General features: G+C 36.8%; 1 protein-coding gene across 1 annotated transcript in view; it reads right to left on the bottom strand.

Annotated features, from left to right (window-relative positions):
• The window catches only part of LOC124775188 (Golgi to ER traffic protein 4 homolog), a 72,964-nt gene extending 59,825 nt beyond the window's left edge, over nt 1-13,139 (bottom strand). The window contains exons 1-3 of the mRNA XM_047250028.1: nt 12,982-13,139; nt 12,760-12,838; nt 6,942-7,036 (exon numbers count right to left, since the gene is read on the bottom strand). Of these exons, the coding sequence (XP_047105984.1) occupies nt 6,942-7,036; nt 12,760-12,838; nt 12,982-13,094 (287 nt within the window). The 5' untranslated portion in view covers nt 13,095-13,139. The remainder of the gene's footprint in view (nt 1-6,941; nt 7,037-12,759; nt 12,839-12,981) is intronic.
• Between the last annotated feature and the right edge of the window lie 546 nt (nt 13,140-13,685).

Raw genomic sequence — 13,685 nt, 5'->3', positions numbered from 1 at the left:
CATTTCCACCAAACTTTTCCCCTCAGTCATCTCACAACCTTGCAGTTTAACTACCCACTGACAGTCTGACCAGGTGGAACACACTCCTTATGCACTATTTTCCATATATCAAAAAAAATGATCATCACTGACTTCCTGTTGCTGTGAACCTGTCTTGCTTTTTTCAGCCTTGAAGAAGATGGCGCTTCCCATTATGACAACTGTTGCTTCATTTCAGGGTCATAACTACAGACCCAAAATTCATCACCTGTTATGACTCTGGATAAGGGTTTTGGACACTCTCAAACTCTTTACTACAGCTCAGTGCACAGCTGAATTCTGAGGTTCACTGCAATTCATCTCGTGTTCAGTTCATCTGCTAGAACTCAAAAGTCTGTTACAAACATTATGAATTGTCTACCTTCAGTATTTGTGAATCACATCATGCACTTCAGTGAACATTTACCGTATTTACTCGAATCTAAGCCGCACTTTTTTTCCAGTTTTTGTAATCCAAAAAGCCGCCTGCGGCTTAGAATCGAGTGCAAAGTAAGCGGAAGTTCTGTAAAATGTTGGTAGGTGCCGCCACAATTAACTTCTGCCGTCGAATATATGTAGCGCTACAGAGGCATGCTTTATAGGCACAAAGATAAATACTGGCGTCAAAACCTCTGCGTCAGTAAATAAATTAAGGTGGAAGACGAGATTTTTTTCCTCCACCTCGAGTTTCGACCAGTGGATTTTCATACATTATCCAACGAAGTAAATACAAATTCCGTATTGTTCATCTTCGAATGTAGCAGCCTTTCAATGTACTACGAAAATCCGACTGAGAAGACTGTTTGGTGTGTTTGTCAATATGGCCAACTCTACGTTCCGAATTTTTTCCTACTTGTGACAAGAGATGATTGCTAATAGGAACTTTTATGAATTGCGAATCACATGCAGTATTCTCTTCATCATAAGAATAATACGAATATAAACATTTTGCCATGTATTCTTTCGTGTTTGCTGCTATCTCATTTAAATCCTGTCTGCCACGAAACTAGAGTGAGACAACAGAAAACGCGGAAGAATATACATATCATGTCATGTTTATATTCGTATTATTCTTACGCCGAATAGTGATACAGTCAGAAATGAAGCACAACAACTGACTAGATTTTTAAATCTAAGATGACTCTAATTTCTGTGCAGAATGTAATGTACTAAAGAGGCATCTGCAAAGATTTTCAAACGAAGAAAAATTTTCGCTAAACTCTCCTTCACATCTTCTATCACACACAGTCTATTATTTGCTCTCTCTTTTTTTAATTTGAAGGGCGGTAGCGCGCACAAAAGCAAGACATGCCGCGAGCGGCGACAGGTCGTAAACACTCATCATCAAAATGCAACAAACAATGCGCGACACAGTAAAGTAATGCATTTTCAGATTAGAATGACGTAAACACCTATAACAAAGAGATCGGCACTCATCACATCAAAGAAAAATAAGCAATCAATTCAAACCAGACGAAGCACGTGAAAAAGGAAGGGTACCTGTATAAATACGGACAGAGCGTCTGATGCATAGCAATGGCTACCTGGTAAAGCTTAACTGCTTAGCTTATGACTTGAATCAAACTACTGTAGCTGTATCGTCATTCATTCGAGCTAAATTGTGTCTCATATTACAATGGACCAACTTTGTTTCAATTTGGAGGTGCGGCCTAAAACTTCTCTCTCCCCTTTAATTTCGAGTCCTAAATTTCAGGTGCAGCTTAGATTTGGGAATTTTTGTTTCCTTGATTTCGAGTCTCATTTTTCAGGTGTGGCTTAGATTCGAGTGCGGCTTAGATTCGAGTAAATACGGTACCATGTTGTGCACATTGACAGTTGACCAGAATGTTTGTCATCTTCCACAGATTTTTGACCTTCCTTGAAGTGCTTGATCCATTCAAATGTTCTTGCTTGACTCAGTACAGTCTCACTGCATGCTTCTGTCAGCAAGTGGTGCATTTCAGTTGCAATTTTCTTCAACTTGAAACACAATTTACTCCAAATCTGTTACTCCTTCACGTTATCTGTTTTACAGGTCGCATAAGCACTGAAACACATCCTGACACACACCACTATAGCTCACAGGTGCACAACTGCATCCGTCAACTTTGTGCCATAGCAGCTACAATGTGTACCTCGAGACATCTAGTATCAGAATGTCATACTGTTACTGGTTTGACCGGTACAATGAAATTCTGGATATTTTGCATAGCATTTCACGTATTTTCTTTATTTTCAGGGATGTGCTAATCGTCTTGGATTATCTAGCCAGATGGTTAATAAATGGCTAATTAACCATTAGTTATTGATGGCATATTACCAATAGCTAATAGAAGAAGTGGTTAGTAGATTACACAATTTCATAAAAAATAATTTCTTGCCAATGTGTGTACAAGTACAGATTAACTGTTATTTACATAATGAGTAATTTAGTCGAAGAGGTGTTTATGTGATCCTAATGTGTGAAACTACCTCTAAAATGTCATAGCAGAAATGGTTTAGATGAGAAATGAGAAACTTTAGAAGCATGTATGATTATGGGTAAGATAAATGCCATGGACATGAAAATCAAAGAACAGAAGCAGCTTCACGAATATTAAGTGTTGAGATAGGGAGCCAACGTTAGCAAAGAATATAAAGCGGAAAGGTGAAAGAAATACATAGAAGCAGTATATACAGGAAATGAACTTAAAACACAGAATTATAGTAACAGAAAAACAAATATATGAAGATTACATGGGAGGCTGAAACGAGACTCCTTACATTCTCTCATAATTAATGAGCTCCTTGGGAGAGCCAGCCATGAAAAATTATTGCACATGGTGTGCAAGATACATGAGAAAGAGTAAATGTCACCAGACTTTGTGAACAACATAATTATTCAAATTCCAAACCAGGAATATGCTTAAAGGTGTGAATATTATCAAACTCCAAGTTTAATAAGTCATGGTTGCAGAATACTGAGACTCATTATTTACAGTACTGGTGTAAGCTGACCTTGGGGAAGATCTGTTTGCTTACAAGAGAAAAGTAGGAAAATTCGAAACAATACTGATCCTCTGATTGATCATAAAAGAAATATTTAAGAAACACAAACCCATATTTATAGTGTTTAAAGGATCAGAGAAAGCTTTTGACAATATTGACTGAAATATACTCTATAGAATTCTTAAGGTAGCAGGGATAACACTCACAGGGCAAAAGGTTATCCACAACTCGTACAGAACTCACATAGCAGCAATGAAGGGAAGCAATAGTTGAGAAGGGCCCCTCCTTGATCTTATTTAGTCTGTATACTGAGCAAGTAATAAAGGACACCAAGGACAAATTTGGTAAGTGGATTATAATTTAGGGAGGCGAATTAAAAATGTTGATGTTTGTTGATAGCATTACAATTCTGTCAGAGAGAGAAAAATCAGTTGAATGGGATGTCTTGGAAAGAGGTTAAAAGTGAAGATCAACAAAAGTAAACCAATGGTAATGGAATGTAGTCTAATTAAATTAGGTGAGGCTGAGGGAATTAGTTTAGGAAATGAGACACTTAAGGGCTGATTGCATAAATGTTGTTGACTGGACATCAATTTTCATCTTGGTTCAGAAACTGAGTTGAACCTGGTTCCATAATTCGTAGTGATCCAAGAATTTCAGCGTAAATTCTAGAACCACTCGCCCTTCTACCGCCTCGAACATACAATATTTTAAAAATAAGTGTGTGAGAACATACATACTGTGCAGCACATGTATGTGTGTGCAGGTTGGAAAGGAGTCACAAGAACAAGGTAGACGCAATGGTCGAACAGCATCGACAAGTGTTTGCCGCTCGCACCACGGAAGCTGTATTGGAAGAACAATAAGTAATTATGCAGTATTCTTTGCTGTTTTAGTGACTGTGATTGTTGTTAAAGAAAAATGAACAACTGATTATAGACTTAAGTACTTCACGTACAGTACTCGCTAGAGGCAAGACAAGTTCATAAATTATGTGGTTGTTAAACCAACTTTATTGGAGATGTATTTTATAGATTCTAACGCAAGACAAATCGGTTGACTTGTGAACATTCAAATACTCATGTGAGAAATGGTGAATACGTTATTCATGGAAGTCGAAATATACCAGGACTGAACTAAAAGTATTCCTCGAGTACTAAATTATTTCAAAAGTAGAGAGAGAGTCATAAATTCCTTTTAACCAGCAGTATTCTTCGGAGAAGAAGTTTTTGGAGGTCAACATAGCAGGCAATCCAGAGAAGAAGATCGACTGTATGTAACAAGTAAGTCAACCGATGTGCGAGAGGAGTGAATGTTGCAATCCAACTTCACATCGGTTCTTATCATCCACATCGTTAGAAACTTCCCATATTGTATAACATTTAAAAACCTTGCGAAGCAAGAAAAGCTTTTTGGAAAAACAGAAATTAGAATATAAATCTATGTTTAGCAAGTGTATGTCTACATGGGGGAGTGATAACAGCAGAGGGGAAACCAAGGCTTGAAATACAGTAGGCAGACTCAATGGATGTGGGTTGCAGTAGTTATGCTGACACAAAGATAGTTGTAGAGGATAGTAGAACAGAACTGTTAATTAATTAATTAATTAATTAATTAGATTCAGTTTTTGTTCCATAGACCCAAAAATGAAATAATTCTTGTGGATGTGGAACATGACAGAAACTGTAACCAGAACATAAAAACATAAAACATTTGAATACAATACTCACTATCCTGATCACTTGTCAGGTTGTCAAAATAGGTGAATACATTACAGTAAACTGGAACTGCTAATATTTACAGAATTAATACACTTGCAGAATGAAACATTGTTTTCCAATTTTAATAAATTTATCATGCACAAAATACCTCATCTCGACTGCTGTCAAAACTGAATCTAACAGACATTTTTACTTAAGCTGGTCTAACAATCCCTGTTAAGATATTCATCTATAGAGCACAACAGATGTTCATTAATGCTTTCCAACCAGTTCATTGTCATTGCTTACTTTCACTGTATAATGGCATGCTGTATACTATTTTGGTGCAAACAATCAAGCTAAGTCAAAGCTCTCCAAGTCCAAAAAGCACATAATGTGAATAATTTGTGGTGCGAATTCAAGCTCATGCAGAATCCCATTAACTGCTGGCTCTCAGCATATTTCCATTTCCTGATCACACTTGTTGTAAATGATACACCATTCTTTCACACATACAACAAAACTAGGAATAAAAAAGAATCTACATAGAGACTTAAGATTACTTACTTTGATGTAGGTAAGTGTCCACTAGTCACAAACACACATTTTCAATAACAGCCAGTAGCTATACAAAAGTTTATGATACACTGTAAGAAGAGCTTACATGATTTGTTAGTTGCTAAGTCCTCCAACTTCACAGATGAATTTCTGATAAGAACCAATTTATCTGTATGTATAATTTATCAACGTCACATAATGTGAATTCAATGTGATATTTGACTTTCGTACTTCTTCAGAATTGTAATGTAATGTGTGTGAGAAATGCAAACTTTTAAAGATCACTACTTATAATATTCTAAGAATTACCATGTGCACTGTAGTAAGTATATATTTACGTATCACAGTTAATTTTGTATAAATTTTAAAAGTAAAGTATGTTTAAAATTTCATTCATTCTACATCCTCCATGACTGTTTCACTTGTGATTAGTTCAAGGAGTGTTAACATCCCCCCCCATCTTGGTATGTTCCATTTCACTAAATACCTCCTCACCATAGGGCTACTGAATGAACAGTGTTACATATAAGAATATCATCCAATGTACAAAGAAAAATACTTTAAAAAACTAGCGGTTATGATAATATATCAACAAAGTCAATTAAAGTGGGTCCTCTTGAGCTTAATAACATATTAAGTTGTATGTGTAATCAGTCATGCTCACTGGAAAATTTACTGATTTACTGAAATACACTGGAGTTAAGGCAGTGTATAAGAAAGAAGATAAAGAAATACCATCAAACTGCCATACAATTTCATTTTGTGACAGTATTTGTTAAAATTTTAGCAAATATAATATACAAGTGGGTTTCTTAACCATGTAACTACACACAATACATTGTTGAAGATATAGTTTGGATTTCTAAATGGTTTCAACATTGAAAACGCTATTTGTGCATTCAACAAAAATATACCAATTGTTAGAGAACAAATTACAGGTAACTGGTATATTCTGTGATCTGTTAAAGATTTTCTGTGTAAATCACAACATCCTTTTATGTACATTAGAATACAATGTTGTAACAATAAACCCTGCAAAACAGCTCAAATGTTATTTCTTTGACAGGATGCAGAGGGTTTCAACTGGAAACAGTCCTGTATTAAGCTATTAGTCATCATCCAACTGAACTATAAAGATATGGTTGCCCAAATAAATCCAACTTTGTGCCCTTACCTTTTTCTTGTTTCTCCTTTGTGTGTGTGTGTGTGTGTGTGTGTGTGTGTGTGTGTGTGTGTGTGTGTGTGTGTGTGTGTGTGAAATTTTACTGATGAAAGGAGATTAATACGGATATAGTTCCCCCCCTCCCCCAAGTGCTGATGCTATAAACACTGCAAAAAACTAGCAAATCATGAATAGTTTCTGAAAGAATGCTTAACGAAATTTTCACTGATATCAATTAATGGTTCCTACACAATTCTCTGTCACTAAACTTTGGAAGGCCATGATATGCAGTTCGGAAGTTTTGAGAGGTTCCCCCAATCAGCTCCTCCTTTCTCCTAGGAAGAAACTGTTTTTGTGAAAGCTAGAGATATTATTATTTCCTTGGACATATTTCTATTGGCAGTATAGGGCATTACACTATAACAAACAGACACATAAAATAAAATATGAGAGTGCTAGGCTTGCAAGTACTAGAAAATAATATTCTTAGTGAAGATTTTTAACTTCCAGCTTACCGTGACAGTTTCTTAAAATAATCATCAGATGGTGCATTCTCAGACTTTTGAAGAACATCGACAAAGAGAATGGATAAATCAGCACCACTGGTCAACTGCAACAAAGACAAAAAGCATACTGCAATGTAAGTTCTGTTATTCAAGAAAAACATGAAGACAAAAAAATCTCTTCCATTGTTTTGTTTGGCAACATCGAAGTTTTCTATATACAGAAAGGATCTTCAGACACTGCCTGTGGCTGGAGGAACAGATGGCTGTACATGGATATAGTACAACCAGACATGCAGCCGACTTCCTGGTTCATGCTGAAAACATGAAGCAGATACAAATGAGAAAAAGTGTGCCAGATTTACTCAATGAGATGTGTCACGTGGTTGGCACGGCAGACAAGCCCAGAGAAAGTACAGTGTTTCCCATGTTAAAATCCTCTTTTGCTTGGTTCAATTCACCAATTTGAAACCAATGTGCTTTGTTTAGATGTAGCTCTACAAAATCTTTAAAATGTCATCATTTTGAAAATGAGTCCCTTACTTTATTGTTCATCCGATTTGACATTTGTGTGTTACACTCTCTCCAGGCACACCTTCAGCCAAGAATCTCATTGACTGCAGTAGCATTGTCTTCAGTGCTGAGTCCCACTTCGAATTGAGCCCCGATGACAAGCACAGACGTATCTGGAGAGAGTGATGGTCTGGGGTGTCATTTTTTTTTTTTAGCAGGACTACTCCTGTTGTCGCCGAACTCTTACAGCAGTGTTACATCAATGCTATTCTATGTCCCATTTTGTTACCCTTCATAGCAAGCCATCCTGGGCTTTCATTTCAGCAAGATAATGCCCTTACATACACGGTAATAGTTTACACTTTTTGTCTTCATGCTTGCCAAACCCTACCTTGGCCAGTAGGATCGCCGGATCTCTTCCCAACTGAGAATACTTGGACCATTATGGGCAAGGCCTTCCAGCGAGCTCGGGTTTTCGACAATCTAAAGTGCCAACTGGAATTTGGCACAATATCCCACAGTACATCCAACAACTCTATCAATCAATGTCAAGCTGAATAATTGCTTATATATGGGCCAGAGGCGGACCAATGCACTGCCGACTTGATTAATTTGTAAAGGTCTCTCTCTTAAATAAATCATCCATTTTTTCTGAAATTGTAATCATTTGTTTGTCTGTACAAATACATCACATCTATATATTTATTTTGGAATACTCTCTTTCAAATTCTGAAGGTGGCAGGAGTAAAATACAGGGAGTGAAAGGCTATTTACAATTTGTACAGAAAGCAGATGGCAGTTATAAGAGTCGAGGGGCATGAAAGGGAAGCAGTGGTTGGGAAAGGAGTGAGACAGGGTTGTAGCCTCTCCCCGATGTTATTCAATCTGTATATTGAGCAAGCAGTAAAGGAAACAAAAGAAAAATTCGGAGTAGGTATTAAAATTCATGGAGAGGAAGTAAAAACTTTGAGGTTCGCCGATGACATTGTAATTCTGTCAGAGACACCAGAGGACTTGGAAGAGCAGTTGAACGGAATGGACAGTGTCTTGAAAGGAGGATATAAGATGAACATCAACAAAAGCAAAACGAGGATAATGGAATGTAGTCAAATTAAATCGGGTGATGCTGAGGGAATTAGATTAGGAAATGAGACACTTAAAGTAGTAAAGGAGTTTTGCTATTTAGGGAGTAAAATAACTGATGATGGTCGAAGTAGAGAGGATATAAAATGTAGACTGGCAATGGCAAGGAAATCGTTTCTGAAGAAGAGAAATTTGTTAACATCGGGTATAGATTTAAGTGTCAGGAAGTCGTTTCTGAAAGTATTTGTATGGATTGTAGCAATGTATGGAAGTGAAACATGGACGATAACTAGTTTGGACAAGAGGAGAACAGAAGCTTTCGAAATGTGGTGCTACAGAAGAATGCTGAAGATAAGGTGGGTAGATCACATAACTAATGAGGAGGTATTGAATAGGATCGGGGAGAGGAGGAGTTTGTAGCACAACGACCAGAAGAAGGGATCGGTTGGTAGGACACGTTCTGAGGCATCAAGGGATCACCAATTTAGTATTGGAGGGCAGCGTGGAGGGTAAAAATCGTAGAGGGAGACCAAGAGATGAATACACTAAGCAGATTCAGAAGGATGTAGGTTGCAGTAGGTACTGGGAGATGAAAAAGCTTGCACAGGATATAGTAGCATGGAGAGCTGCATCAAACCAGTCTCAGGACTGAAGACCACAACAACAACTACATATTTCCATCCCATTCAGATTATTCCTTCATGACATGTTGTTTCTTTTCTCTTAGGTGTGTATTTGGATAACATTATATTTTCCAATGCCACTGGCACAGCAGCAGCCAGCAAAAGTCAGTGTGAGACAGGCTAAAAGTCGAAAATCACTACTAGTGTTATTTCCAGGTGATAGGCTTCTAGGAAGGAAATATTCAGCAGTAGAATGAACAAGTTCAGGCACATTCTACAGTCAAATGCCAGCTTCATTTTGTTGCCTTCAGTGTCCAAGAACATCCGACTAGCAAGTATCTAAAAACGTCCCAGAGGCATGTAGGCCACACATCTCCAGTTTGTTAACAGAGCCACTTGTTTATAATGCAAACCTGCTCTGAGTACTTTGTGAGCTATCAGATGCAGTGTGCGACAATCCCACGTCTAGAGTGGACAACTCACCTCAAACTTAAATCCTATTGCACAAGCATGGGACGCACTATAGCAAAGTATTGCAACCCATAAAACTGTCACTGTGGACCTTTGTTGACCTCAATTGGCTGCTTGTTACAATATAAGATTTTGTGGTACAGGTTGTCAGCCTGTTCATTTATTATTTTTGTGATTTTCAAGACCTGGACTTTCAGTTAGTTCACAAATCATTTTCAAGAGGTGAGATGGTCCTGCCACAAACTTCTCAGCTTTCAAATTACACATTTATCTCAGCCAAATTGTATTTTTTCTATATATCATTCAAATATTCAGTGAATGAAGAAACAATTCGTTATGTAACACTGAAATATTTATTATAATACCGAAGTTCACAATGTATTTCATAACTCAATCGTATTACAAAACTATGAACCTTGTGTATAACCTCTGTTTTTCACTCCACCTTTGAACGACAAATTTTTCATACAGTATCCAGTTATGTTTTCGAGCTAACGAGATAAAGAGGTTACATGTGAGAGCATATGGGGACTAGTTGTGATCTACAATTGAATAAAATAGAACCATTCATTAAAGTTACTTACTGAAATTGTATTGACCTGTGATTAATTTTAAAAGAATTGTTCATTACAAATCTGAGTCCAAAGATCCTAATGAATACCTATCAATCAATGATACACTGGACAACTGCCAAGGATAATTACATTATTTTATTCTGCTTCCTTTTTGTTTAGTTAATTTCTTCATTTACTACACTATATGCCCATTGCACTACAGGGTATAGTTTAAAAATATGTTAACTGAGCCATTAAACTGCAAACAGGGGAAGTTCCATTATCCGACAGAGGGAAGTGGCTTGATTCACTCTATGAGGAGCTGTTATGCATCCAGTACTGTCATGTAAGAGCAGTACCCCCCATATTCGCTTCCTGTATGACATTGGCAGAGGTTCACAATACATGGTAAGCATGTTACAAACAAAATCATTATTAAGTGGAATTTTTTGTGCCATTCGACAGAGCAGTACTAGATTAGTCTAGTGCAATATTCATCTAAGCAATACGTATTAACAGTAAAACATGAAGAATAATGAGTACTCCAGCAGTGACAGCACTGTCCTGATCCATGCTGACTGCTACCACCCTACAGAAACACGTTACTCAGGTGCTGCTGGGGTACTAATTATTCTTCATGTTTTGCTGTTCCTGGTAATAAATATCGATAACATAAATAATGCACTAAACTAATCTGTGAGTACTCTATGAAACAGGCACATAAAATTCTGATTTAAAAATAATTTGTTGGTTATGGGGAACAAACTGACTGTTTCCCTCAACACCGGGCATTGTATGAGACATGATGAACAGGATTTGATTGAGCTGACACCAGCTACATGTTGCAAAAACAAATCAGCAAATATCTGCCAAAACACAAGAGAAAAACAACTGACAACCCATAGGAGACATACCCAATATATAATTAAGAAGAGAAAAAAGAAAACCACAATAAACCAAAGTAAATACAATAACTGATAATCAGGTGCAGTCAATAAAGGGAAAAAAGAAATACCGAGCTGACAAACTGCTACAGATAGGTCTGTCACTTGATCCTATATTTTAAAAAATAATATACAATCAAATGTACTGACATGTGAAAGCTGACACATAGCATGGACATGTTTAACGGGCTCCATTCTATGATACTAGAACTAAGCCAAAATGTTTATATCCATAGCAAATTTTAATTCTAAGCAGAATTATAACCATAACATATATTTTGCACCTCTAATGAAGGAGCTTGGAAAGGTCACTAACTGTGTCAAATTATTTGACCAAGGAGACTGTTTTCCAACATTAATGGGTTAATAAAGTGGTCTGTGTGGAATATTGGACCTCTCCCCCAAATCCCATTAAATCTTGGTTGTGGTAACAGCCTGATCTGTAGCATAGGTTAAGTTGAAAGATCACAATTTGCTCGCAAGTTGATGAAGGCAACGAATGTGAATGGCAAATAAAGGTTGTAGTAAAAAAAACCGGCCTGTAGCATAGGATAATATTTACATTTAGGTTATACTTATCCAAAATTATCATATTTAATGCCCTTTTCATCATAAAAAGTGAAACTGCAAGGTAAATTAAGATAATGTACATTAGATAATAGATAAGATTCCAACAAGTACTATGATGCCTACTGTGCACATGTATAACACACAAACTACAGAAAATGCCAAAGGGGGAGGGGGTGCCCACTAAGTGACTTTCACTCAGTATATTAAAGTTTTATGTTCAAATACTTTCAACTGCTAGAAAGGCACCAATCTAAAACATGCATGAGCATCTCGAATGTTACTGTAAATAACACTTAGAAAACACAAAAGGAAAAAAAATGAAGTAAAATTACAGATTTCCTACTCAGTGTTTATTACTGTCATTATTCAATGCACTTTATTCATATTGACTTGCTACAATGACATAATGCATGTGTGACAATGTTATTGTATTTCTACAGAATAAATAATTACACTACACAAGAGGATGCAACTTCTTTCCCAACCCTCCCAAAGTTCTTGTCTATTTCTAGAATGAAGCTATTACAGTCTCTGTTGAAAAACGTATTTAACAACAATAATACACCCTAATTCGTAAAAATATTGGTTATCCCTGAGTAGATACCTTGAAAATTCAACAAAACATAAATGTTCAATTACAAAGCACCACCTAAGACCATAAACAAAAGAAAAAAATAAAGATGTCCGATCAAGTGTCCTACAATGTGTCAAAATGAGTGACAACCACAACACTGAACAGGAGCACAAAATTTGGTGTTATACGCTCAAGCTGTGACATCTGTTAAAATTATTTGTAGCATTAATACAATTAATAGCTTCATTTGCAAAATGTAATTAAATATATTCCAATAAAACCATGAAAACAACACACACACACATATACACACTGCTAAATGTTGCCAAATAAATTTAACTCCCTCTTACATTTCATTCATACTAACTTTTACTCTCTGTTTGTGTTGACCAAATCGCTTAAAAACTGAATAGAGAAAATTGCGTGTTCACTATTACGACCACTGGCTTTAGTTCTACAACTAATCAAAACATACTCTGCACTTTAAATAGTGTGTACCTGATCGTTTGTCAAAAGCCATGTAGCACCCTCGTGTATCAACTGAAGCAATTCTTCATATTTTTTCTGCGCTAAGTATCTGAAACAAAGCCCACCAGTGTATACATCTCACTATCAAACAATTCGACTACTTGTTATGGTAAATAAACAAGGTTAGATCGTCACTGATTCCTTGACGCAACAAAATCCGGTGACGATACAAACATCCATGTCTTTCAGTACCTAAAATATAAAGTCCTGTACATTTGATGAGCTTCATAATAGTCACCGGCCTTAACCGACGATTCCAATTTAGTAAGGACTCTTTGTACACCATGGGCCCTTCTGGCTGCCATGTTTAGATTTCCGTGCGTTTGTCTGTTGTTATCGTACACTATTAGCAAAGATGCTTGTATCAATCACACCACGTTGTGGCCCTCGTCATGCTGTCCTAAGTAATTAAAAAAAAAAAAGATGGTGAACGATTACTTGCAGTAGAAGTTGGAGAACAACTGTGTTATTTCAAATACGAAAGTAATAACTAATTTTCTTGTTTACCAATTAAGGTCATTACACAGGCTTATCATGCACTGAATTCAGTGATGTTCATCATCAGTTAATGAAAAATATCATTTCTTAGCTACACGTCAGAATTATCAATGCCACACAGTTGCTTAGTGACATTTCGCGCTATGACGTTGGCTAACTTGTTGGTCCACAGCGCGGAGAAAGCTGTCGCCTAGCAACGGTGAAGCTGCTGTCATTTTAGTGAACATACAGACCGCCGGAAGGTCTAGGCGCAACTAGCGACGAGATGTTGTTAACAAACTAAGTGACAGGCGTGACGGCCAATCGAATGACAGTGTGAGCGGAAAATATAAAGTTCTCAGCTCTTCTTATAGCCTGTGAAGTTTTTACGAGCCACGAAAAGTTGTGTGATGTGCAGC

This window comes from Schistocerca piceifrons, chromosome 2 (assembly GCF_021461385.2).
Source record: "Schistocerca piceifrons isolate TAMUIC-IGC-003096 chromosome 2, iqSchPice1.1, whole genome shotgun sequence".
Classification (NCBI taxonomy): domain Eukaryota; kingdom Metazoa; phylum Arthropoda; class Insecta; order Orthoptera; family Acrididae; genus Schistocerca; species Schistocerca piceifrons.
The sequence above is the reverse complement of the archived record's forward strand: the minus strand, read 5'-3'. Positions and strand labels throughout refer to the sequence as shown.